General features: G+C 59.8%; 2 protein-coding genes across 3 annotated transcripts in view; one reads left to right on the top strand and one right to left on the bottom strand.

Annotated features, from left to right (window-relative positions):
- Positions 1-12,881, bottom strand: part of XPO7 (exportin 7) — a 33,338-nt gene extending 20,457 nt beyond the window's left edge. For both annotated transcript variants that reach the window (XM_066206280.1, XM_066206279.1), the window contains exons 1-11: positions 12,803-12,881; positions 9,061-9,207; positions 8,174-8,267; positions 6,648-6,814; positions 5,762-5,827; positions 4,711-4,815; positions 3,691-3,856; positions 2,905-2,978; positions 1,920-2,039; positions 1,048-1,194; positions 478-650 (exon numbers count right to left, since the gene is read on the bottom strand). In XM_066206280.1, the coding sequence (XP_066062377.1) occupies positions 478-650; positions 1,048-1,194; positions 1,920-2,039; positions 2,905-2,978; positions 3,691-3,856; positions 4,711-4,815; positions 5,762-5,827; positions 6,648-6,814; positions 8,174-8,267; positions 9,061-9,207; positions 12,803-12,820 (1,277 nt within the window). In that variant the 5' untranslated portion in view covers positions 12,821-12,881. The remainder of the gene's footprint in view (positions 1-477; positions 651-1,047; positions 1,195-1,919; positions 2,040-2,904; positions 2,979-3,690; positions 3,857-4,710; positions 4,816-5,761; positions 5,828-6,647; positions 6,815-8,173; positions 8,268-9,060; positions 9,208-12,802) is intronic.
- A 1,002-nt stretch (positions 12,882-13,883) lies between these two features.
- DOK2 (docking protein 2) lies at positions 13,884-19,086 on the top strand. The gene is made up of 5 exons (XM_066206226.1): positions 13,884-14,132; positions 15,871-16,155; positions 16,590-16,689; positions 17,218-17,399; positions 18,229-19,086. Exons 1-5 carry the CDS (start codon positions 14,070-14,072, stop codon positions 18,979-18,981), a joined length of 1,383 nt encoding a protein of 460 aa, XP_066062323.1. The 5' UTR covers positions 13,884-14,069; the 3' UTR covers positions 18,982-19,086.
- The last annotated feature ends 6,807 nt before the right edge of the window (positions 19,087-25,893 follow it).

Here is a 25,893-nt window from a genome sequence, read left to right as displayed (position 1 = left end):
AATCCCATTTAGCAGCCACAGCTCCTCTGGGAATTCCAGCCCAGCTCCTCCCCACCCTCCCAGCCAGGAATTCCTTCCCAAAATCCCATCCAATCTCCCCTTTCCCCATCGGAAGCCATTCCCTGTGTCCCGGCCCTCCATCCCTTCTCCCAAATCCCTCTCCAGCTCTCCCGGAGCCCCTTTCATGCCCTGGAAGAGGCTCGGAGCTTTCCCCGGAATTTCCCCCTGGAATTCCCAGCTCTCCCCGAGGGGCTCCAGCCCCTGGCTCTGAGCATTCCCTGCTTTTCCCCCCACAGATCCCAAAGGCTGCAGTTCGACGTCTCCTCTCCCAACGGGATCCTGTTTTTCCGGGACACCGCGGCGAGGGACGCCAGCCCGCTGGCAGGCGACAGCGCTCCTGGGCCACGGGGGGCACGATCCCACTTTTCCCAGCGGCGGGCCGGGCAGGAGCGGCCCCGGGGGCCAGGGGAGGCTCACCTGAGGATGATGTGCACGGATTCCAGGCGGGAGGTGATGTAGGCTTTGGTCACCTCGGGCGTGTAGGTCTCCAGCATGTGCGGCTCCGTGGCCTTGACGTAGGGGACAGAGGCAGCCAGGCGCTGCCACAGGCTCAGCAGGTAGTGCACGCTGTTGGGGGCGAATTCCCAGTGCTTCCGGAGGGGGAAAAACGAGGAAAACAAAGCAGGGAGTTCGGATTTGTGCTGTCGAAGTTTAGCCCACAGAACTGGGATTGGAAGGGGTTTCGAATTCACTTCCCTGCCCATGCCACTGGCCTGCTGGGCGAATTAACCCGGGAATTCCGGCCGCACCCGGCTCAGAGGCATCCCCGGCACTCGGGAAGCGCTGGGAGCTCATCCCGAATTCCCAGGACGTGGCAGCTCCCACCCCTTGCCCCGCTTTTCCCAGGAATCCCAAATCCACACCCGAAGGGATTTTGGCCCTCCAGCCCCTCTCCCCCGGCAGGGCCGATCTCGCCGGGGCAGGGAGGAAGCAGCCGGGAGGCTCCTGCCGCGTGTTTTCCAGGGAATGCCGGGGGCGGGCCGGTACCTGGAGGCTGGTGACGGTGAAGTTGGCGATGAGGCGGATCACCTCGGGGTAGTTCTCCACCTTCACCAGCTCCCCCAGCTGGTAGTTGCTCTTCAGCCGCGCCAGCAGCCGGCAGAACTCGTGGTAGTTGTTGGGGTCCGACAAACTCTGAGGAAAGCACGAGGGGGGGGATGAGGGATGGCTCCGCCGCGCCTGGATCGTGGCGGGATCACGGAGAGACGACAAATCCCGCCCTGCCCGACAAATCCCGCCCTGCCCATAAAAACAGGTGAGGAATTCCCACGTTTCCCGGGTTTTGGGGCATTCCCAGGGATGGTTCCAGTCCTTAAATACTCTTCCAACGCAGAAATTATTCCCACAGGAACAGCTCCACCGTCTCCTGCCAGAGGCTGGGATCGTCATGGAATTGGAGAGAGATCCAAACAAGCCCAAGCTCCCAAAAAATCCCACCCAGCCCGTTGAACCAGGTGAGGAATTCCCACATTTCCCGGAGTTTGGGCATTCCCAGGGATGCTTCCAGTCCTTATTTACTCTTCCAAAGGAGGAATTGTTCCCACAGGAACAGCTCTGCTGCCCCTGGATCATCGTGGGATCACAGCGAGACGACAAATCCCACCCTGCCCATTGAATCAGGTGAGGAATTCCCACTTTTCCCGGGTTTTGGGCATTTCCAGGGATGCTTCCAGTCCTTAACTGCTCTTCCAAAGCAGGAATTGTTCCCGACACCCACCACGAGCGTCCCTCGGAAGGCGGAAGGGCGGGAAAAGGGAAGAGCAGGACGAGGCCGCGCAGCTCCCCCCGCGCCGAGCGTCCAAGCGGAATTTTTTGGGGCTGCAACGTGCTGGGGAATTTTTTTGGGGCGGAACGCTCACCTGGGGGTTCTCCAGGATCCGCTTGACTCCATCCACCAGGTGAGACAGGAACTTGGCGCGCTCGGCGTTGTTGAAGAGCGAGCGGCGCACCGAGGCGATCTGCACCAAGCAGGACAAAACCTGCCGGGACACACACCAAAGTTGGGACGGGAACACGGGAACGAAGGGGTTCTCCCCCTCGCGGCAGGAGCTGCGGCCCGAAGATCTCAGAATTATGGAATTCCAGAGGTTGGAAAAGCCCTCCAAGGTCAGAGCCCAACCTTTGAACCCCAGCCCGGAGCTCTGCGTGTCATTTTCCCTGGACACCTCCAGGGATTCCAATCACTGATCCCAGTGGAAGAATTTCACTTCTCCGTTCGAAAAAACCAAAAAGGATTCTCACAGCTCAAACCTCGCCTGAATATTTCAAGCTGGGAATTCAGGATTAGCCATTAACTCCCCACCAAAGTGGAGTCTCCGTGGAAAAACTCCTTCTGAAGGCCCTTCCCTCTCAGCCTCGTTCTCACTGAGCTTTAATTACGGCAAATAATTATCAGATTAACGTCCCAAAGGCTTTTTCGTTTGTTTTTCCAGAAAAAACCATCCAAATTTTTACTTTTTCCAGAAGAAAACAACCCAACTCCCAGCTCAGCTGCGCTCCCGGCCCCAAGGGGCCACGGCTGAGTTTGGGAGGGCGGAAGGAGAAATTCCATCTCTTGGGTTTGCTCCCCGTTCCCGGAGTGCTTTGAGGGTTTGTTTGGGGAGAAACAGGAGTCACTCCCTCCAAGGGGACGAGCCAACGGGAGACTCCGAGCCGCGTCAGGAGAGAGGAGGTGGAAATTCCAGCCCCCAAAATAAAATACAAGCGTTTTTTAGGGAAAATCCGAGCCCTGTGGATGCTTCCAAACTCTCAGCAGCACCCGGACAACTTCAGCACAAGCCGAAGCCTCAGGGAAGGTCCCAGAGGAGCCCTGAAAACCGAGGGGAAAACCAAGCCCGGACTTACCAGCGGAGAGAACGAAGGAGGGATGGAATGATAGAGGTCGAAAAACAACTGAAGGGTCGAGGAATCCAAGAACGCTGCAAGACAAAAGAGACTTTAGACCTCGGCTTCCGCTTCTCCACTTCGCCCCCGTCGGATTTTCTCCCCCGCGGCACGCGGACTGCTCACGGCACGGAGGGAATGGCTGCCCGCGTTCCGTCGCTCTCAAGGCCTTTCCTAGAAAACTGAGTCACCCGCGGGAGCTTGGAAGGGGGAGGAAATCACAGCGAGGTATTTTAAGAGCACAGTCTGTGCCGGCAACAGCGGGATTGGGGGGGGGGAAGAAGGTGCCAAGTCAGTCCCTGGTTTTGTGGGTTTTTTAGTTTTAAATCCGTTTTTCCGGGTGGTTGGAATGAGGAGGTGAAAGACTGGAAGGGAACAGAGGGGTGGGAAAGCAAAGATAAAATTCCTTCCCCCCAAAAAATAAAAAGGTTCTGGGGGTTCAGGGCTGAGGGCTTTGGGGGGGTTGATTTTTGGGGAAAATCCCCGGATTTGAGCGCTCTCCAGGCGGGATTCTGCCAATCCCTGCACCAGGGCTCACCCGATCTCCGGCTGGTTGGGACTGGCAAAGAGGTTTTCAACGCAAAGATAAAATCCTCGCCAAAAATAGAATTCTGGGGGCTCAGGGCTGAGGGCTTTGCACCCCTTGGAGGTTTCATTTTTATTTTCATTTTAATTTATTTATTCCTGCAAAAATCCCCGGCTTTGAGCGCTCTCCGGGCGGGATTGTGCCAGTTGCCGCGGGCTCACCCGATCTCCAGCTGGTTGGGATCTGCACGGTGCAGAGATCATCCGAGGACTCGTCGGTGGAGGTGCCGATGAAGTCGAAGTTCAGGCAGTTGTGGGTGAGCTTGAGCAGCTGCATCAGCAGCCCGTGCTGGCTCTCGTCGTTCAGGTTCAGGTTCTTCCCAGAAGCCTGGGAAAAGAGGGAAAAAAACCCCCAAAAATCAGGGAATTGAGGCAGGGAAAAGGAGGGAAAAGGGAGAAACGAAATCTCCAGGGGCAGGCGGAAGGAGGCGGGGCTTTGCTCGAAGCAGCAGAGAGCACCTGGGGTGTTTCTAGAGGGGCGGGAATGCAATTCCAGAGGGAGTTTTTGTCCCGGGAAAGGGATGATGGGCAGCATTCCCATTTCCATCCCCGAGCAAGGACGAGGAAATCACGGGATTGAAATCCCAAATTTCCTGCAAGGCAGGATTTCACCGGCACCAGGACTCGCTCCAGAGCGCGCTTTTGTTTCCAGAGGGGCGTAAATAAAATCCCAGAGTTTTCCCCAAGGCAGGAATAACGTAATAATCCTTATCAAAACCATCCTACTCGGTGTTTAAACAAAATGAATTCATTATTTCTCAGTTTTTTAAATCTATTAATTAATATCGATGCATTCTGAAAGAACAATTCCCTTAATTAATCCGGGTTTTTTTCGCCTTGAACAACCACGGGGAAGTTGAAGCCGCAGCCTGAAGATCCCGGGATTTATCTGCGGCTGGAATTGTGGAGAGGAGCTGGATTCCTGGGTTTGTTTTCTATTCCTCACCGAAACAAAACCCAATTCAACGTTTCTCCTTTCAACAAAATCGTTTCCTTGACGCTGATATCGTTCAAAATTAAAAAAAACAACTCCCCTTAATGAATCCATTTTTTCCCCCGGAAAAACCACCTCCCAACAGGATTTTTCAGGACCACAAACCGCTCATTCCAGGAAGGAATTTCAGCCCCCAAAAACTCCCAGACGTTTTTTCCCCTTCCCAAAGATTCCCGACTTTTCCTCACCTGTTTGAGTAAACTGCAGGACAGGGTGAAGATGTCAAAGAGCGAGGAATCCCGGAAGGAAGAGGCGATTTTCCTGTGCTTGGTCAGGGGGTGGGTGGTGTCAGCCTGCGGGGGGGGAAATCCGGGATCAGAGCTCCTGGGATCGACCGGGAAAAGCGGGAAAAGCTGCGGGAGTCCGGGCGGGCGCTGGGCCAGCCCTTCCCAGGAGCATTCCACGGCTTTTCCAGGGATGACCCACAGTCCTGGGGGTTTATTCCCGATTTTATTCCCAAATCAACTGCAAAAATGGGGTTTTTAAGGAATGGGAATTCCCAGGACCAGCAGGATGCAATTCCATGGTTTTTCCATGGAGAAATCCACATTCCTGGGGGTTTATTCCCGATTTTCTTCCCAAATCAGCTGCAAAAACGAGTTTTTTAGGGGGTTTTAGGAATGGGAATTCCCAGCTCTAAAGAGTTGAATCCCCAGAACAATTCCACGGCTTTTCCATGGAGAAATCCACTTTTTTTTTTTTTTTTTCCCCTTCTCCTCACTAAATAATTCCTTATCCGTGGGTTTCTCCCCTTTTCCTCACTAAATTCCTTATCCTCCTTTTCATTTCTCCCTTTCTCATCCCCAAAAAAAAAACCCCCCACACACCGAAACCGGGGGAGGGGAGGGGAGGGGAGGGGAGGGGAGGGGAGGGGAGGGGAGGGGAGGGGAGGGGAGGGGAGGGGAGGGGAGGGGAGGGGAGGGGAGGGAAGGGAAGGGAAGGGAAGGGAAGGGAAGGGAAGGGAAGGGAAGGGAAGGGAAGGGAAGGGAAGGGAAGGGAAGGGAAGGGAAGGGAAGGGAAGGGAAGGGAAGGGAAGGGAAGGGAAGGGAAGGGAAGGGAAGGGAAGGGAAGGGAAGGGAAGGGAAGGGAAGGGAAGGGAAGGGAAGGGAAGGGAAGGGAAGGGAAGGGAAGGGAAGGGAAGGGAAGGGAAGGGAAGGATCCCAGGAGCTCGGAGCATGTCAGCACAAACCCGGAATGCAAACCACCATCCAAGGCCCCGGCTGAGCCCCCGGCACTCACTTGGTTAATTTCATTCGTGAGCTGGGACAGGATTGTCACTCCTATGATGCAGTGCTCCACGCTGTCCTGGGGAGGCAAAGCACGGCTGGCTTTTTAGGGGGAAAATGGCCTTTTTCCTCGGAAAAATTCCCCTTTTTTTCTTTGGAAAAATTCATTTTTTTCCAAGGAAAAATTCCCCTTTTTTCCTTGCAAAAATTCATTTTTTTCCTTGGAAAAATCCCCCTTTTTCCTCAGAAAAATTCCTCTTTTTCCCTTGCAAAAAATCCCGTTTTTGTTCTTTGAAAAAATTCCCCTTTTTTCCTTGCAAAAATTCCCTTTTTTTTCCTCGGAAAATTCCCCTTTTTTCCTTGCAGAAATTCCCTTTTTTTCCTGGGAAACATTCTCGGTTCCAAAGGTTTTAACCCTTATTGAAAAAGAAGAAAACCCCGGAGCTTTCGGGATGCTGATCTGAGAGAACGAACGGAGCAAAACGCCGAGAAATCCCTGGAATATCCCCAGGGTGGGATCCGAGTCTGGAGACGACGGATCCGACTAAAGCTGGGAGCAGCCAGGAACAATTCCCGGATTTCTTTTTCCTTCAGGACGTTTTCCCCCTCAGCAGCCCCTGCTGAAAACCTCCAGGAGGGAAAAGCCGGAACTCCTTCCTGCAGCTGGAAAACTCCCGGATTTCGGCGAATCCCGGGAATTCCGAGGAGGGAAGCTGACCTGCAGGAACCTGCTGGGAAGTTGACAACACCCAGGAACAATTCCCGGATTTTTAAGGAGCTGCTTCCCTTTGGAATCCCCTACTGCAAACCACCGATAAGGAAAAGCCCGAACTCCTTTCCAGCACGGGAAAATTCCCGGATTTCGGCGAATCCCGGGAATTCCGGGGAGGCAAGCTGACCTGCAGGAAGCGGGTGACGTCGTTGATGACGTTCCTGAAGACGTACTCGTCCTTCTGGCAGTCGAACCAGCCCAGCTTGGTGATCCTGGCGTAGAGCTGGATCAGCGCCTGCGTCACGAACGTCGCCAGCTTCGGCCTCGTGGCCAGGTAGTTCAGCACGTAATTCCCTGGAAAAACAACCGGAAAAATCCGGGAAAAGGTGGAGCGGGAGACGGGAGCCGGCCTCGGGGGGGAGGGGAAGGGGAGGGAGGTCGGGGGGGGGGTGAAGGGTTGGGGGTTATCTGGGGATTGAGGAGGCCGGGGAAGGGTCGGATTTATCCCGGAAGAGACCCGGGAAAAGGGCCGGATTTATCCCGGAATAGACCCGGGAAAAGGGCCGGATTTATCCCGGAATAGACCCGGGAAAAGGGCCGGATTTATCCTGGAATAGACCCGGGAAAAGGGCCGGATTTATCCCGGAATAGACCCGGGAAAAGGGCCGGATTTATCCTGGAATAGACCCGGGAAAAGGGCCGGATTTATCCTGGAATAGACCTGGGAAAAGGGCCAGATTTATCCCGGAATAGACCCGGGAAAAGGGCCGGATTTATCCTGGAATAGACCCGGGAAAAGGGCCGGATTTATCCCGGAATAGACCTGGGAAAAGGGCCGGATTTATCCTGGAATAGACCCGGGAAAAGGGCTGGATTTATCCTGGAATAGACCTGGGAAAAGGGCCGGATTTATCCTGGAATAGACCCGGGAAAAGGGCTGGATTTATCCTGGAATAGACCTGGGAAAAGGGCCGGATTTATCCCAGAATAGACCTGGGAAAAGGGCCGGATTTATCCCGGAATAGACCTGGGAAAAGGGCCGGATTTATCCCGGAATAGACCCGGGAAAAGGGTCAGATTTATCCCAGAATAGACCCGGGAAAAGGGCCGGATTGATCCTGGAATAGACCCGGGAAAAGGGCCGGATTTATCCCGGAATAGACCCGGGAAAAGGGCCGGATTTATCCCGGAATAGACCCGGGAAAAGGGCCGGATTTATCCCGGGAAAAGGGCCGGATTGAGTCTGGGAAAAGGGGGATTGAGCCCAGGAAAAGGGCCGGATTTATCCTGGAATAGACCTGGGAAAAGGGCCGGATTTATCCCGGGAAAAGGGGGATTGAGCCCAGGAAAAGGGGGATTGAGCCCGGGAAAAGGGCCGGATTTATCCCGGAATAGACCCGGGAAAAGGGCCGGATTTATCCCGGGAAAAGGGCCGGATTTATCCCTGGAAAAGGGCCAGGTTTATCCCTGGAAAAGGGCCGGGTTTATCCCAGGAATAGAGCAGGAAGAGGGCGGGATTTACCCTGGGAAAGGGATTTTCGGGATTCCCCTGGGATTTTCTGGATTCCCCCAGGATTTTCTGGGTTCCCCCGGGATTTTCGGGATTCCCCCGGGATTTTCGGGATTCCCCCGGGATTTTCAGGATTGCCCCGGGATTTTCAGGATTCCCCTGGGATTTTCGGGATTGCCCCGGGATTTCCGGGAATGACTCACGGATGTCGATGCGCTGCTCCAGGGGCAGCGGGTTGTTTGTGCGTGACACCAGTTTGGTAAGGCAGGTGGCCGCCAGTAACTGGGAATACGAGGACTGGGGGGGAGAAAAACGGGAGAAAACATTCCATAAAAACCGCCGGAATCTCCATGGCAGCAAACGGCACCCGGGGCGGCGGGGCTGCGGCCGGGGAAGCGGCTCCAGCAGGACGCGGAGGAGCCGCGTCGCACAAATTCCAACGGCTCCGGGACAAACCCCCCCAGGTTTGACAGGAATTCGGCGGGAATTTCACAGGAATTTTACAATTGTAACTCCTTTATCCAAGCCTGGAACTCCAGGATTGCCGGGGAATTTTTGGGATGTGGAATTCCATGATTTTGGGGGATTTTTGGGATGTGGAATTCCATGATTTTGGGGGATTTTTGGGACGTGGAACTCCATGATTTTGGGGGATTTTTGGGACGTGGAATTCCACAATTTTGGGGGATTTTTGGGACGTGGAACTCCACGATTTGGAGAACTTTTGGGATGTGGAATTCCAGGATTTTGGGAAATTTCTGGGACGTGGAATTCCACGATTTTGGGGGATTTTTGGGACGTGGAACTCCATGGTTTTGGGGGAATTTTTGGGACGTGGAATTCCAGGATTTTGGGGAATTTTTGGGATGTGGAATTCCACGATTTTGGGGAATTTTTGGGACGTGGAATTCCATGGTTTGGGGGAATTTTTGGGATGTGGAACTCCAGGATTTTGGGGAATTTTTGGGATGTGGAATTCCACGGTTTTGGGGGATTTTTGGGACGTGGAACTCCATGGTTTTGGGGAATTTTTGGGACGTGGAATTCCAGGATTTGGGGAATTTTGGGAATGTTTGGGGGCTGTACTCACGCTGCCCCTCTCCAGCAGCAGCTGGCACTTGCTCAGGCACTCGGGGCTGTTGGTGAACTCCACCAGGGCCTTCTCAGCCTGCAGGCGCGTGCCCGTGTCCGTGGTCTCATAGAGCTGCTTGCACAGGTTCTCCAGCTGGGCCAGGCTCTGCTCCCGGGAAAAACGGGGAAAAACGGGAATAAACGGGGAATAAACGGGGAATAAACGGGGGAAAAACGGGATTAGGGAGAGCAGGGGCTGCTGTGCAGCACACGCTGGACCTGCCCCGACTTCTCCTTCCCCTTTTCCCCTTTTCCCCTTTTTCCCTTTTCCCCTTTTCCCTCTTTTCCCCTATTTCCTCTTTCCCTTTTCCCCTTTTTCCCTTTTCCCCTTTTCCCTCTTTTCCCCTATTTCCTCTTTCCCTTTTCCCTTTCTCCTTTCCTTTCCTCCTCCTCTTTTTTTTTTGTTTTTTTGTCCCTTCCCTTCAAACGCCCCAGGAAATTTTACAGCAAGTTTTGCAGGAATTCACAGGGATTTCTGCAGGAATTCTTGCAGGGATCGACAGGAATTTAGGGGAATTTTGCAGGAATTTCCAAGAATTTCTGCAGGAAGTTTTGCAGGAATTTACCAGAATTTCCAGGAATTTTTGCAGGAATTTTTCCAGGAATTTTGCAGGAATTTACCAATATTTCCAGGAATTTCTGCAGGAATTTCTGCAGGAATTTTTGCAGGAATTTACCAGAATTTCCAGGAATTTTTGCAGGAATTTTTGCAGGAATTTACAAGAATTTTTACAGGAATTTCCAGGGATTTTTGCAGGTATTTCCCGGGACCTTTGCAGAAATTTTGCAGGAATTGCACCGGATCCTTGATTTCCCCTATTCCCAGCAGCCTGAAAAATCCTGGAATTTGGGCTGGGAAAAAGATTTCCATGATCCACTGAAGATTCCCAAAAATTCCACATCCAGGTGGATTTCAACCCCTCCAGGACATCCCAGAATCCCGAATTTCCGGCCCTAAGACATCCTGGGACATCTCAGGATCCCAAATTTCCTTCCAGCCCACGGAAACGTCCGTTTCTCATCGTTCCCAGATTTCCCAAATCCGAGGGAAAGGGAAAATCCATCGCTGTCCCAGGAAATTCCCCCGGAATTCCATCCCACTGGGAGGCAGCAGCACGGAAAACACTTCAGGAATTGGAATTAAAGGGAAAAAAATGGGAAAATCTGCTTCCAAAGGGGGAAAAATGGGATTCATGATCCTTCCTCTGCTCCAAGGAGGAAAAAACTGGGAAAATCCCAAAATATTCACTCCAAGCTTGGTCAGGAGAGCAGCTCCAGCTGGGAAATTCCCACCAAAACCCAGAGAATTCCCAGAATTTGGGATTTTTCGGGATGAAAACCGGGTAGAATCCATAAAAAAAAAGGGTTTGGGAATTGTTCACACCGGGAAAAATCCAGGGAAAATGAATCTGGGATTCAGCATTCCAAGTAAAATCCATGGAAAAATGGATCTGGGCTTCATCATTCCAGGAAAAATCTTTTAGGGCTTCAGCACTCCAGGAAAAATTCCTAAAAACTGGATTTGGGTTCCGTCATTCCAGGAAAAATTCCTAAAAACTGGATTTGGGTTCCGTCATTCCAGGAAAAATTCCTAAAAACTGGATTTGGGTTCCGTCATTCCAGGAAAAATTTTAGTTTTAGGGGTCCGGGGTCGGTTTTAGGGGGTCCGGGGTCCTTTCCAGAGGATTTGGGGTCAAGGTCAGAAGGTTTAGGGTTCCTTCAGAGGGTCTGGGTTCCCTTTCACAAGATTTTGGGTCCATTTCCGAGGGTTTGGGGTCAATTTCAGGAAGTTTGGGATCAATTTCAGGAAGTTTGGGATCCATTTCCGAGGGTTTGGGGTCAATTTCAGGAAGTTTGGGATCAATTTCAGGAAGTTTGGGGTCCATTTCCGAGGGTTTGGGATCAATTTCAGGAAGTTTGGGATCCATTTCCGAGGTCTGGGGTCACTCTCCGAGACCCCCGGAGCCCGCCCAGAGGGTTCCGTCCCCCTCCTGAAGGTTTCGGGTCCCTTCCCGAGGGTTTTGTCCCTGGATCCTTTTCCATCCCCGATTCCCTCCCGCTCCAGGGACTTCTCCAGGCCGGGATTCCCGTTAAACACCCGGGAAAACCTTCCCCCGACTCGAAAGGGAAAGGGACGGCACCGGCTGGGAAAGGATCCCAAAAGGGCTGGGAAAGGATCCCGAAAGGGCTGGGAAAGGATCCCGAAAGGGCTGGGAAAGGATCCCAAACCCGGCTGGGAAAGGATCCCAAACCCGGCTGGGAAAGGATCCCAAAGGGGCTGGAAAAGGATCCCAAACCCGGCTGGGAAAGGATCCCAAAAGGGCTGGGAAAGGATCCCAAAAGGGCTGGGAAAGGATCCCAAACCCGGCTGGGAAAGGATCCCAAACCCGGCCGGGAAATGATCCCAAAGGGGCTGGGAAAGGATCCCAAACCCGGCTGGGAAAGGATCCCAAAAGGGCTGGGTAAGGATGCCAAAAGGGCTGGAAAAGGAACCCAAACCCGGCCGGGAAATGATCCCAAAGGGGCTGGAAAAGGATCCCAAACCCGGCTGGGAAATGATCCCAAACCCGGCTGGGAGAGGATCCCAAAGGCGGCTGGGAGAGGATCCCAAACCCGGCTGGGAGAGGATCCCAAACCCGGCTGGGAGAGGATCCCAAACCCGGCTGGGAGAGGATCCCAAACCCGGCTGGGAGAGGATCCCAAAGGCGGCTGGGAGAGGATCCCAAACCCGGCTGGGAGAGGATCCCAAAGGCGGCTGGGAGAGGATCCCAAACCCGGCTGGGAGAGGATCCCAAACCCGGCTGGGAGAGGATCCCAAACCCGGCTGGGAGAGGATCCCAAACCCGGCTGGGAGAGGATCCCAAACCCGGCTGGGAGAGGATCCCAAACCCGGCTGGGAGAGGATCCCAAACCCGGCTGCGAGAGGATCCCAAAGGCGGCTGGGAGAGGATCCCAAACCCGGCTGGGAGAGGATCCCAAACCCGGCTGCGAGAGGATCCCAAAGGCGGCTGGGAGAGGATCCCAAAGGCGGCTGGGAGAGGATCCCAAAGGCGGCTGGGAGAGGATCCCAAACCCGGCTGGGAGAGGATCCCAAAGGCGGCTGCGAGAGGATCCCAAAGGCGGCTGCGAGAGGAGCCCGGGGCCAGCCGGGATCGCCCCGGGCCGGCGCACGCCAGGACCGGGAGCGGCCAGCGGGTCCCCAGAGCCCCGGGAGGGCGACAGGGCGGCGACGCGGGGGGGTGACAGCGGCGACGCGGCGGCTGCTTCCCGGGGAAGGCGGGAGCGGAGCGGGCTTCCCCCGGGACCTGCCGGCGGCACCGGGGACACCGGGAACACCGAGAGCCCCGGGGCCGGGGGGAGCTCCGCGCCGGGCGGGGACGCCGCGGGGACGCGCCGTGCCGACGCGGGCCGGACTCGGCGGCCGCACGCCGGGCCCGGCGGGAGCCGCCGGCGGCCCCGCGGGGACACCCGGAGGGAGCCCCGGGACCCGCGCGGGGACGCGGGGACCCGCCGAGCGACGCCGGCACCCCGCGGCGGCGCCGCCGCCTCCGCCGGCCGCCGCGGCCTCGCCCGCCTGGGCCTCGCCGGGGCCTGGCCGGGCCCGGCCGTGCGGGGCTCGGCCGCGCGGGGCGCGGGGGGGGGGAGCGGCGGGAGGGCGGCGGGCGGGCCGGGGCGAGCCCCGCGCGGCGGCCGGAGCTCACCTGCACATGATCCGCCATCTCGCCCCATTCATGCTCCGCTCGCGCCTCCGCCCCCGCCTGCGCCGGGCCCGGCGCCACCGCGTCCCCCCGCGCCGCCGCCCGCACCGCGCCTGCGCCCGCGCCGCCGCCCCGCCCCCTGCGCGCGCCTGCGCCCCCCGCGCGGGACGCGCCCCCCACCCGCCCGCCCGAGCCCGCCCCGCCCACCCGGAGGCTGCGCGCGCGGGTTAGGCCACGCCCTCCGCGAATAAATTACGCCTCTTCCTCCATGCGCGCCGCTGGGCTAGACCACGCCCACCCAGCTCGGGACACGCCCAGGGGCCTGCGCGCGGCGCCGGGACACGCCCACGGCGGGCCGGTCACGCCCCCGCCCCGGCGCGCGCGGCGCGGTGCGTGTGACGTGAGGGCGGCGGCGCGCGCGGGGGGAGGAGGGAGGGGCGCGAACCGGGTTTGTTGACACGGCCTTAAAGGGGCCGCGCACCTTACAGGGGCAGCGGGGGACAGCGTGGGGACAGCGCGAGGGCAGCGCTGTGAGCACGGGCACCAGCACGCCCAGTGCCCGCAGTGTCACCAGTGTCACCAGTGTGACCATGGACACCGGTATGACCAGTGCCCCCAGTGTCACCAGTGTCCCCACTGTGACCACTGACACCAGTACGACCGGTGCTCCCAGTTCCCCCAGTGCCCTGCCCAGTGTCCAGTGTCCAGCACCAGTGTCCAGTCCCAGTGCCCAATTCCCAGTTTCCAGTGTCCGGTTCCCAGTGTCCGGCACCAGCGCCCGGTGCCCATCAGCACCACAGGGCGGCACACGGGTGTGTCCAGTGCTGCCACACCCTCCTGTCCGGCAGTGCCACGCCCACGCGCCCGGCAGTGCCACGCCCACGCGCCCGGCAGTGCCACACCCACGTGTCCGGCAGTGCCACACCCTCCTGTCCGGTGCTGCCACACCCACGTGTCCGGCAGTGCCACGCCCACGTGTCCGGCAGTGCCACACCCTCCTGTCCAGTGCTGCCACGCCCACGTGTCCGGCAGTGCCACGCCCACGTGCCCGGCAGTGCCACGCCCGTGTCCCGCGTGGGGACCCACAGGAAGCCGCCCCGAGCAGAGGAAGCGGCAGAGCCCGAGCTGAGCGCGGCACGGGCTGAGCCTGCCCCGGTGACACCGCGGGGGGGACAGGGCCCCGCGGGACCCCGGGGACAGCCCGGGGACACTCCGGGGACAGCCCGGGGACAGCCCGGGGACACTCCGGGGACACTCCGGACACGCCGGGATGGAGGAGGCGGTGGTGAAGCAGGGCGGGATTTACCTGCAGCTCCAGCAAACCTTCGGGAAGGTCAGGGGGGCTCGGGGGGACCTGGAGGGGGCGAATCCCTCGGGAATGGGGGGATCCCTCGGGAATGGGGAGATCCCATGGGGATGGGGGGATCCCAAAGGAATGGGAGGATCCCACGGGATTGGGTGGATCCCACCCGTTGGGCACTCAGCTGTCCCTCACCCACTGTTGGGGGACAGGAGGGGCTGGGGACACTTTGTGGAGAGCCCTCGAGAGAGGCTCTGCAGAGTTCGGGGGTGACAGATGTGACCCCCCCAAAACCAGGAGGTGACAGATGCCACCTCCAGAGTCACGTTGGGTGACAGATGTGACCCCCCAGAGCTGCGCTGGGTGACGGAAGGGACCCCCCCAGCCACATTTGGGGACAGTTCCGGCCGGGAGGTGACGGTTCTGCCCCCCCCAGCCCCATTTGGGGACAGTCCCAGCCGGAGGTGACAGTCCCAGCCGGGAGGTGACGGTTCTGTCCCCCCCAGCCCCATTTGGGGACAGTCCCAGTCAGGAGGTGACAGTCCCAGTCAGGAGGTGACAGTTCTGCCCCCCCCAGCCCCATTTGGGGACAGTCCCAGCCGGAGGTGACAGTCCCAGCCGGGAGGTGACGGTTCTGCCCCCCCCAGCCCCATTTGGGGACAGTCCCAGCCGGAGGTGACAGTCCCAGCCGGGAGGTGACGGTTCTGTCCCCCCAAAGCCGCGCGGTTTCCGCCGCCGACAAAGATAAAGCCGCGGTTGTGCGATGGCTGCCGAGGGGAAGGAGCCGAGGGGCCTCTCCTGCTCCTCTCCCTCCTCTTCCTCCCCACCGAGCCCCTCCCCAGGGGACCCCCGGGAAGGGCAGGGACCCCCAAATCCCATCCCGGGAAAAGGGATCCCCCAAATCCCGTCCCTGGGGGAGGACGTGCCGGTTTGGGGGTGACCTCCCCGCCCCCACTTCCCCTCCGCCTCCGCGCTCCCCCAGCCCGGAACTGCCTTTGGGGCAGGGCTGGAAGAGTTGAAATTTTGGGGGTTTTTTCGGGAAATGGATGGAAGGAGGAGCTGGAAGCTGCTCAAGGCTTGTGGGGAACGGGGCTGGGTGAGGCCGGGCTGCTCGGGGATGTTCATCCCGGGGTTCAGAATCCCAATTTGTGTCGGCCCCAACCTTTAGCCGGTCTGAAAACCCAGCAGGGCTTTGCAGCCTTGTCCTGCCTTGGGTTCCTGCAGGATGCCGAGGGGATAAAAACTCCCGGGAAGGGAAAAATTCCCAGGAAGGAAAAAAAAAAACCCAAACTCCTGGGAAGATAAAACCCCCAGGGAACATAAAAACTCCGAGGAAAGTAAAAACTCCTGGAAAGGTTAAAACACCTGGAAAGGTAAAAACCTCCTGGGAAGGCAAAATGCTCCTAGAAAGATAAAAACATCCAGAAAGGTTAAAACACCTGGAAAGGGAAAACCCTCCCGGGAATGTAAAAATTCCCGGAAAAACAAAGCTCTCCTGGAAAGGTAAAAGCCCCTGGGAAGGTAAAAACCCCCTGGAAAGGTAAAACTTTCCTGGGAAGGTCAAACCCTCCTGGGAAGATGATAAAATTCCTGGGAAGGTAAAAACTGGAAAGATAAAACATTCCTAGAAAGGTAAAAAACCTTCTGGGAAGGTAAAAGCGTGCTGGGAAGGTAAAAATCCCCGGAAAAAGAAAACCCCACTGGGAAGGTAAAAATCCCTGGAAAAAGAAAACCCTCCCGGGAAGGCCAACCCCGCGCGTGTCCCCGGCAGAAGTGGAAGCGGTTCTGGGCCGTGCTGTACCGCGAGGGCCCGCGCTCCTCGGCGCGCCTGGAGCTGCTCGAGGGCTCGGAGCGGCCGCGCAGGGCCGAGGGCGGCCGGCGCCTGGTCCGGCTCCGGGACTGCGTCCAGGTGGCCGAGGCCGGGGCCGAGGGCACCGCCTGCCCCAGGGACACCGTCCCCTTCCTGCTGGACACCGCCGAGCGCCGCCTCCTGCTGGCCGCCGAGCCCGCCGAGGCGGCCGAGTGGATCCAGCGGCTCTGCGAGCTGGCGTTCCCGGTACGGAACAATGGGATCGGGGGGTCTGCTGGGGTGGGTGGGATCCGTGCAGGTGGGGGGCATCAATGGGATCAATGGGATCTGCTGGGGTGGGTGGGATTCGTTAGGATCACTGGGATCCTTTGGGATGGATGGGATCCTATGGGATGGGTGGGATCTGCTGGGGTGGGTGGGATCCGCTGGGGAGGGTGAGATCCGTTGGGATGGGTGGGATCTGCTGTGATCAATGGGATCAGCTGGGGTGGGTGGGATATGCTGGGGTGGGTGGGATGTGCTGGGGTGGGTGGGATTCATTGGGATCACTGGGATCCATTGGGATGGGCGGGATCTGCTGGGATGGATGGGACGCCCTGGGAGGGATGGGATCTGCTGGGATGGATGGGATCCACTGGGATCAGTGGGAGCCCTCACCTGCCGCTCTCCCCGCCGGGCAGAGGAGCCGGGAGGAGCCGGGAGCGGCCAAGGAGAGCCCGCAGGGCACGGAGGGCGAGCTCTCCATGGAGGAAAACTCCCTGTACAGCTCGCGGGGCGGAGGTAGGAGCGCGCCCGGGCGGGGAAACCGCCCCAAACTTCCTCCCCAAAAAGCCTCTTCCTGCCGCGGTTTGGGGCCGCGCCGGGCTGTCGGCGCTGCCCGCGGCCGGCCCTTATCGGCCGGACACCGCCGGCCTGGCTGCGGGGCTCCTCCGCCGCCCTTCTGTGGGCTGGGACGTGTCCAGGGCTGCGGCCATCCCAGCCGGCCTGGAGCGGGCTGGGCTGGGCTGGGGGTCACTCTGGCTTGGGGGGGTCACTCCCAGCCCTTCTCCAGGGTGGGACGCGTGTCCAGTGTCCACCACGTCCATCCCAGCCGGCCTGGAGCGGGCTGGGCTGGGCTGGGGGTCACTCTGGCTTGGGGGGTCACTCCCAGCCCTTCTCCAGGGTGAGCCACGTGTCCAGTGTCCACCACGTCCATCCCAGCTGGCCTGGAGCGGGCTGTCCTGGCTTAGGGGTCGCTCTGGCTTGGGTGGGTCACTCCCAGCCCTTCTCCAAGGTGAGCCACGTGTCCAACGCCGTGTCCCCCCGCAGGCGGGCCGGAGCAGGAGTTCGAGGTGACGGTGCGGGTGACACCGCCAGCCCAGCGCTGCCGCCTGCGGGGCCGCTGCGTGCTGCGGGCGGCGCCGGCGGCGCTGGAGCTGCGGCACCCGCAGAGCCGGGAGCTGCTCTGCCTCTGGCCCTACCGCTTCCTGCGCCGCTTCGGCCGCGACAAGGTCAGTGCTGCGGGGAAACTGCCCCCCAAACGGCCGGGCTTTGTGTCCCAAAAAGGGGACAGAGGAGTCCTCTTGTCGCTGTAGGGTGCGCGGAAAGAAGGACGCGCGCGCAGTCAGGGCGAAAAGAGGGAAGTTTGTTTTCCGATTTCGGCTCGTTTTGGACAACGCTTAGGGATTGGACAATGAGGTTGGCACCTCTCCGGCCACGCTGGCCAAACTAGGAGTCCATCGATTGTCCCTGCTCGAGGGAGGAACGTAGACATCACTTTGATTGCGTGAAAATCTGTGAGAAACTCCACGAGAAAAATGCAAACATCAGGAGGCTGGAAAAGCTCGGGGCAACGTCCTTTGGCTTTATTCCAATAGAGGGAGAGCCCGTGGGGCGTTTCCCTCTCAGATTTTGGAGGACGCAGCCTCCTGTTTATCCCAATTTCCCATTTCCCTCTCTCTTTCCCCATTGGCTGAGGCACCTGAGAGGTGCAGACTTCCCGGAGTGCCCAAAACCTAAAATTCCCCTTTGATGCACAACCCCCCTTTTAATTTTTAATTCTCACGGAATTTAAGGGTTTCCCCGTTGTTCCTTTCACCTTTCAACATCCAATTCCATTTATCAGCCAACCCACGGTTCGTTTGTAAAGACAAATCTCTTCCTTTTCCATCCATCCTTCGGTGGGATCCTCCCCGTTGTTTCTTTTCTCTCTCGGTGCTGGTTTCTCCCCCAGCAGAGCCAGAGTTTGTTTGTCAAGACAAATCTGTCGTTCCCCTCAGTGCCACGACGGGGGACGTGGCCATGGCCTGGGCACTGACCGCTGTCCCCTGCCCTCCGCAGGTGACCTTCTCCTTCGAGGCCGGCCGGCGCTGCGCCTCCGGGGAGGGAAACTTCGAGTTCGACACCAGACAGGGCAACGAGATCTTCCAGGCCATCGAGGCGGCCATCGAGCTGCAGCGGGGCCGCGGGCCCGCCGAGCCCGACCCCGCCCGGACGCCGGGCTGGCCACAGCCGCGCCAGGAGCCCCAGTGTCCCCCCGCGGAGGGCAAAGGGCTCAAGGCCAAGGCGGCGCCGCCCCCCGGGGCCGGGGAGTCTCCTCGGGCCGCGGATTTTCCCTACGCCGAGCCCCGCGACGCCCTGCGCCGCGGCAACGCTCCCGCCGGCCCCGAGGGCGCCGCGGCCGAGTCCGAGTACGCCGTCCCCTTCGACGCCGTCGCCAAGTCCCTCCTGGCCCGGCAGTTCGGCTGTCCCCGGGAGGGGATCCCCCAAGCGCTGAGCGGCCCCGGCGACGCCGCGGGGGGACCGCGGCCCCCCGGCCGCCCCACGGCGCCCAAACCCGAGCACATCTACGACGAGCCCGAGGGGCTGGCGGGGCTGGCGCTCTACGACGAGCCCGAGGAGGTGAAGGGCGAGGCCTGGAGGCTGCAGGCGGCCCCCGAGGAGCCCCCCGGCCTCGGCTGTCCCTACGACGCCCAGCGCGACGACTACGCCGTCCCCAAGGGGCCCTTCCTGCTGCAGGGCAAGGAGTGGCTCGGCCGCTGCGACTACGACAACGTGGCCCTCAGGGCGGCCAAGAGGAGGAACCTGCAGTGAGCCGGGGGGAGAGGGGCAGGGGACGCCCCGAGTCCCCCGGTTGGGCTTTACCCCGCCCCGGGGCTGGGCAGGGCTGAGACCTCTGCGTGGGGACACATCTGGGCAGCGGTGTGGGGCAGCTGGGGGGTGGCAGGGGACAGCTGGGAGGTGGCAGGGGACAGTTAGTTGGAAGGTGGCAGGAGACACCTGGGAGGTGGCAAGGAACACCTGAGGGGTGGCAGGGGACAGTTGGAGGTGGCAGGAGACACCAGGAGGTGACAGGGACCACTTGAGGGGTGGCAGGGGACACCTGGGGACACTTGTGAGGTGGCAGGGGACACCGGGAGGTGGCAGGGGACACCGAGAGGTGGCAGGGGACATCTGGAAGCGCCGGGAGCGGGATGCGCCCACTGGAGGGCAGTGCGAGCCCACCGGAGCGGCCGTGCCCGGGCAGCCGGACCCCAAATCCCGCTCCTGGCCCGCTCCAGCCGCGGCTCTGCCCCGCTCATCCCCCCGGGAGGCGCTTCCAGAGGCGGCCGGAGCAGGAACGGGCCTGGGGAGCTCGGCTGGGTGCGCTTCCCTGCGGATGGACATCCCGAATCCCCCAGGACGGACATCCCGAATCCCCCAGGATGGACATCCCAAACCTGCCAGGATGGACATCTCAAATCCCCCAGGATGGACATCCCGAATCCCCCAGGATGGACATCCCAAATCCCCCAGGATGGACATCCCAAACCTGCCAGGATGGACATCTCAAATCCCCCAGGATGGACATCCCGAATCCCCCAGGACGGACATCCCGAATCCCCCAGGATGGACATCCCAAACCTGCCAGGATGGACATCTCAAATCCCCCAGGATGGACATCCCGAATCCCCCAGGACGGACATCCCAAATCCCCCAGGATGGACATCCCAAACCTGCCAGGATGGACATCCCAAACCTGCCAGGATGGACATCCCAAACCTGCCAGGATGGACATCCCGAATTCCCCAGGATGCACATCCCGAATCCCCCAGGATGGACATCCCAAACCTGCCAGGATGGACATCCCGAGTCCCCCAGGATGCACATCCCGAATCCCCCAGGATGGACATCCCGAGTCCCCCAGGATGCACATCCCGAATTCCCCAGGATGGACATCCCGAATCCCCCAGGATGCACATCCGAAACTCCCCAGGATGGACATCCCAAATGCCCCAGGATGCACATCTGGAACCCCCCAGGATGCACATCCCGAATCCCCCAGGATGCACATCCCGAACCCCCCAGGATGCAGATCCCGAATCCCCCGGGATGCAGAACCCAGCCCGTGGGATGGACGACGCTCCCTCCAGGGTTTCAGATGCCACCCGAGACCCCCCGCGCCCGCGCACAGCTCCCAGTGCTCCCAGTATGTTCCAGTTCCCCGCCGGGGCCGGGCCCTTCCCCGCCCCAAGGTCCCTCCTCATCCTCGCCCAGCCAGCCCACAGATTCTCTGTGTTTAGGCCACACTTTGGGTTTAAAGTCTCTTTATAACCCCTTCCCCAGCCCCTCTGGATTCCAGATGGAAAACTGGGCTGTATTTTCATGGAAATCCTCACGGCTGGCTCCAGTCCTCCCAGTACAAACCAGTACACAGCCCCTGGCTCATCCTCCTTTTCCTTTCTTTTCCCTTTTCCTTTTCTTTTCCCTCTTCCTCCTCATCTTCCTCCTCCTCCTCTTCCCAACCGCCTCCAGCCCCTCATCCCAACTCCCCGCTGGAATTTCCCTGGATCCGCCGGTGCCCAGGACAGCCCCAGCCCCAGCCCCATCCCAGCCGTTTTTCCATGGAAAGCGCCGACATTCCATGAATTATTTATGACCCTTTCCCAATCAGGTGCTCCAGTTCGTTTCCGGGACGCCGCGGAATCCAGCGGGCGAGCTTTAATGAGCCTAATTAAGAGCTTTTTATAAGAGACGCTGATTAAAGCTCCGCCGCCTCTCTCCCGGCCGGGGGTGAAGGGGATGGGGATGCGCAGGTGGGATCCTGCTCCAGGTGGGATCCTGCTCCAGGTGGGAAAAAACCCACCTAAAGTTGGTCCAAACTGAAGGGAAAAAAAAAAAAAAGAGTTTCCAGCGGGATTTTCCACTTTGGAATCAGGAAAATCGTGGAGCAGGGCGGAGCTGGAAGGGCCTTGGGATGCCCTGAGGGGTGGGGGATGATTCCCATCCTTTCCCTGCCCCGTTCCTGTGGAAGAATGGGATGATCCGGGGAAATCCAGTGGAATTCCCGAGCCGGGGACTCCTGGCAGCGCGGGGCCGTTCATCGGGAATCGATGGCTTGAGCACATGTGGTTATTAATTAATTAGCGCTCATTAGCGGGTTGTTCGTTATTAATCGCTGTTAACACAGCCCTCCCTCCTCCAGCCCGGCTTCCCCTCCCCTCGACATCCCGGTTTTCCTTCCTCAGCCGAAGGAATGGAAACTCTCCCCAAAATTCCCGATCCTTTGGGAATCCAGGGAGTGAGGGATGGCTGGGAACGGTGCTGTAAAAACATGGAAACAATTCCCAAAATTCCCAATCCTTTGGGAATCCAGAGTGTGAGGGATAGCTGGGAATGGTACAGTAAAAACGAGGAAATACTTCCCAAAGTTCCCAATCCTGTGGGATTTGCAGCCAGGGCTTGTTGGGAACGGCACAGATCCAGTTTTAGCAGCAGGGACTGGGGGAAACGCCGGGAATTTTAGTGCTGGAATTTCATCCCCTGGATGGGGTTTAGAGTGGAAAAGGCCACCAGGCCTGGAGAATTCCGAGCTGGAAAAACCCTTGGAAAGGCTCAGCCAGGGGGGGAGGAAAAGAAAATCAATGGAAAAGAGGGAGGGAAGAGAGGCCAGGCCAAAGCTCCCGACAAATGGAGAGGTTTAATCTGATTTGGGAGTTCTTGCCCTGATGGAATTCCGCCGGTCATGAATCACTTCGGAGCAGGGATCATCCAAAGAGGGATTTGTTCCGGGCCCCCAGCGGCTCCTGGGGCACGGGAGGGGCAGATCCCGGGGTGGAGAAGGGCACGAAGCTGCATCCCGAGGGAAAACTGGGATGGGGCAGAACGAGGGGAAAAGGGGCGTGGGGATCTCTGGGATGGGAACATTGGGGCTGGGAGCAGAGCAGGGATTCACCCCGGGGGGAGAAAATTGGGATGATCCCAAGGGAAAGCTGGGCTTGGGTGGGAACAGAGCCAGGACAGTGGGATGAGGACATCTCTGGGATGGAGAGGACGGGGAATGGAGCAGGAGTGCGGAAAACTGGGATGATCCCAAGGGCTGGAGGGGCAGGGAGGGGAATTTGGGGATCCCTGGGATGGAGGGGAAGGGGAATTAAGGATGGGGAAATTGGCACAGGCCTGTGGAGAAAACCGGGATGATCCCAAGGGAAAAGTGGGCTGGCAAGGCTTGGATGGTCAGGGCACGGAAAGAGGAGTCTGGGGATCTCCAGGATTGGGAAGAGACCAGGATTGCATCCCTGTGGAGAAAACCGGGATGATCCCAAGGGAAAACCGGCAAGGATGGCCAGGAAAGGGGCGCGCAGGAACCCCCACAACGGGGCAAAACCAGGAACAACCTGCTGCCAGCCGGGCTGGGGACACTTCCCATGGCCTGGAGATGCCGCTCCCGTTTTTCCTGCGGCTCCGGGCGCCTCGTGGAGCCGCTGGTTTTCCCAATTAGTGTCTCCTCGGATTAGGGAAGCGCTCGTTCTCCCGCTCCGGCCGAACCCCAGGCGCCAGCAGGAGCTGGAAACCGCATTAGGGCCGTGCCGAGGAGCCCCTAATGGCATCAGGGCCGAGCATTAGAGGTGCTAAGTGACAAGGAGCTCGTCAGGCCGGGATTGATGGAAACCCCGCGCCCGGAGCGCGGCCCCTCGCTCCGGAGAAATTGATAATTGCCGAGGTCTGGATTCTCTCCGCCTGTCTGGTTCCTGGAGCGCTGGGATTTGGGATGGATGGGAGCGAGGGGAAGGTGGAGGTGGCGGAGCGGAGGGGGGAAAAGAAAAATCCCAAATCCATCCAGCCTGCTTTTCCTCGCCCTTGAGGATTCCCAAAGCGGTCGTTCCTGGGAATTCCAGCATTCCAGAGCTGGGAAAAAGCCCCAGATTCGTGGCTGGCCGGGAGGAGCTGGGCTCTCCCCTGCCCTGGGCTGCAGCAGAATTAATTGGCAATTGCTGGGAGTCCACAAAGCCGGAGCCGGGTGGGAAGGAAGCCGTAAAATCCTCCCGTCCGCAGCCGTAATTCCTTCACCCCGCATTGATCCCGCGGCCTCTGCTGCCCACGGAGGGGCCGGGGGGACGGGCTGGGCATCGATCCCGGGCACCTGGGCCGGCCCCGAGCAGCCCTGACCCCTGACCCTGCCGGGGGGGATTCCCGGGCTCATCCCAGCCTGGAGCATCCCTGACCCCTGACCCTGCCGGGGGGATTCCCGGGCTCATCCCAGCCTGGAGCATCCCTGACCCCTGTCCCTGCCGGGGGGGATTCCCAGGCTCATCCCAGTCTGGAGCATCCCTGACCCCTGACCCTGCCGGGGGGGATTCCCGGGCTCATCCCAGCCTGGAGCATCCCTGACCCCTGACCCTGCCGGGGGGATTCCCGGGCTCATCCCAGCCTGGAGCATCCCTGACCCCTGTCCCTGCCGGGGGCGAATTCCCGGGCTCATCCCAGCCTGGAGCATCCCTGACCCCTGACCCTGCCGGGGGGATTCCCGGGCTCATCCCAGCCTGGAGCATCCCTGACCCCTGACCCTGCCGGGGGGGATTCCCGGGCTCATCCCAGCCTGGAGCATCCCTGACCCCTGACCCTGCCGGGGGCGAATTCCCGGGCTCATCCCAGCCTGGAGCATCCCTGACCCCTGACCCTGCCGGGGGGATTCCCGGGCTCATCCCAGCCTGGAGCATCCCTGACCCCTGACCCTGCCGGGGGGGATTCCCGGGCTCATCCCAGCCTGGAGCATCCCTGACCCCTGACCCTGCCGGGGGGGATTCCCGGGCTCATCCCAGTCTGGAGCATCCCTGACCCCTGCCCCTGCCGGGGGGGATTCCCGGGCTCATCCCAGCCTGGAGCATCCCTGACCCCTGTCCCTGCCGGGGGGGATTCCCGGGCTCATCCCAGTCTGGAGCATCCCTGACCCCTGCCCCTGCCGGGGGGGATTCCCGGGCTCATCCCAGCCTGGAGCATCCCTGACCCCTGACCCTGCCGGGGGGGATTCCCGGGCTGATCCCAGCCTGGAGCATCCCTGACCCCTGACCCTGCCGGGGGCGATTCCCGGGCTGATCCCAGCCTGGAGCATCCCTGACCCCTGACCCTGCCGGGGGCAATTCCCGGGCTGATCCCAGCCTGGAGCATCCCTGACCCCTGACCCTGCCGGGGGCGATTCCCGGGCTGATCCCAGCCTGGAGCATCCCTGACCCCTGACCCTGCCCGGGGCGATTCCCGGGCTCATCCCAGCCTGGAGCATCCCTGACCCCTGACCCTGCCCGGGGGGGATTCCCGGGCTGATCCCAGCCTGGAGCATCCCTGACCCCTGCCCCTGCCGGGGGGGATTCCCGGGCTGATCCCAGCCTGGAGCATCCCTGACCCCTGCCCCTGCCGGGGGGGATTCCCGGGCTCATCCCAGCCTGGAGCATCCCTGACCCCTGACCCTGCCGGGGGCGATTCCCGGGCTGATCCCAGCCTGGAGCATCCCTGACCCCTGACCCTGCCGGGGGGGATTCCCGGGCTGATCCCAGCCTGGAGCATCCCTGACCCCTGACCCTGCCGGGGGCGAATTCCCGGGCTCATCCCAGCCTGGAGCATCCCTGATCCTTCCCTGTTCCATCTCCGAGTTCCCAGATTGATCCCAGCCTGGAGCATCCCCGACCCCTGCCTGTGCTGGGAGCGAATTCCCAGATTGATCCCAACCCTCTGTCCTCCCTTTCCCTCCCGCCCATACAAATATCTGGGAATATTTACATTTAGGGCTTTTTTTAGGGGGAAGCTGCTGCTGCAAGGGGCACATCCCAAATCCCACTGCACCAAACCTCCCTGGCTGGAGCCGGGGAAAACACGGGAGCTCTTTGGATCGAGCTTCCGACAACCCGTTGATTGATTAATGACGGGAATCCCATTATCAGGATCACCCAGACCCCAGCGGTGAAGGGAGGACGGGCTGGAATCCCGAATTCCAGACCCTGCCCGTCCCTCCCCGCTGCCCCCACCTTGGGGCAGGATGCCTTTGAAAGCCTGGCTGCAATCCTGGGGTTTTTCCAAGCCCGAGTCTCCATGGAAGTGGATGTTTAACGCGTTCCTTCGCCTCAATCCGCAGTGTTTGGACCAAAATAATGCTCCGAGCGCTTCCCGGAGCTGCTCCGCGGGCGGATTTTGTCAGGAAATATAAATATCCTCCCCAGGCTCCCGACACCCACCTGCCCAGGCTGAGCCTGCAGCCGCAGAACTCGGAGAATTCACAATTCCACCCTCGGCGCCGGTGGGAACGTCGGGAATTCTGCGGCCTGGATTCCCAGAGGAGCTGCCCCTGCATCCCTGGAAGTGTCCAGGGCCGGCTTGGAGCAGCCTGGGATAGCGGGAGTTGGAATTGGATGGGATTTCAGCTCCTATCAACCCAACCCATCCCAGGGTTTTGATTTCCCATCCCTCTGCGGGCGCTGCAGGAACAGCCCCGGACAGCGGGAATCTGCTGGGCAGGAGGGACAGGACACAGGGAATGGCTTCCCACTGCCACTGGGCACGGATGGGTGGGATACTGGGAAGGAATTCCTGGCTGGGAGGGCAGGGAGGGGCTGGGCTGGAATTCCCAGATTTGCTGTGGCTGCCCCTGGATCCCTGGGAGTGCCCAAGGCCGGGTTGGGATAATCTGGGATCATGGAATGCATCCCTAACCATGGCAGGGGCTGGGATGAGATGGGATTTAAAACCTCTTCCCAT

Source organism: Chamaea fasciata, unplaced genomic scaffold (assembly GCF_029207755.1).
Source record: "Chamaea fasciata isolate MVZ Bird 193981 ecotype frontalis unplaced genomic scaffold, bChaFas1.0.hap1 SCAF_30, whole genome shotgun sequence".
In the NCBI taxonomy this organism is placed as follows: domain Eukaryota; kingdom Metazoa; phylum Chordata; class Aves; order Passeriformes; family Sylviidae; genus Chamaea; species Chamaea fasciata.
Note: the sequence above shows the minus strand (reverse complement) of the source record. Positions and strands in the feature narration are given on the sequence as shown.

Bases quoted from the DNA above. Each gene is read 5' to 3' on its own strand.
- DOK2 (XM_066206226.1), top strand. From the start codon at position 14,070: ATGGAGGAGGCGGTGGTGAAGCAGGGCGGGATTTACCTGCAGCTCCAG. The intron at 16,156-16,589 runs GTACGGAACAAT...CCCGCCGGGCAG, and splicing joins TCTGCGAGCTGGCGTTCCCG to AGGAGCCGGGAGGAGCCGGG. The intron at 16,690-17,217 runs GTAGGAGCGCGC...GTCCCCCCGCAG, and splicing joins GTACAGCTCGCGGGGCGGAG to GCGGGCCGGAGCAGGAGTTC.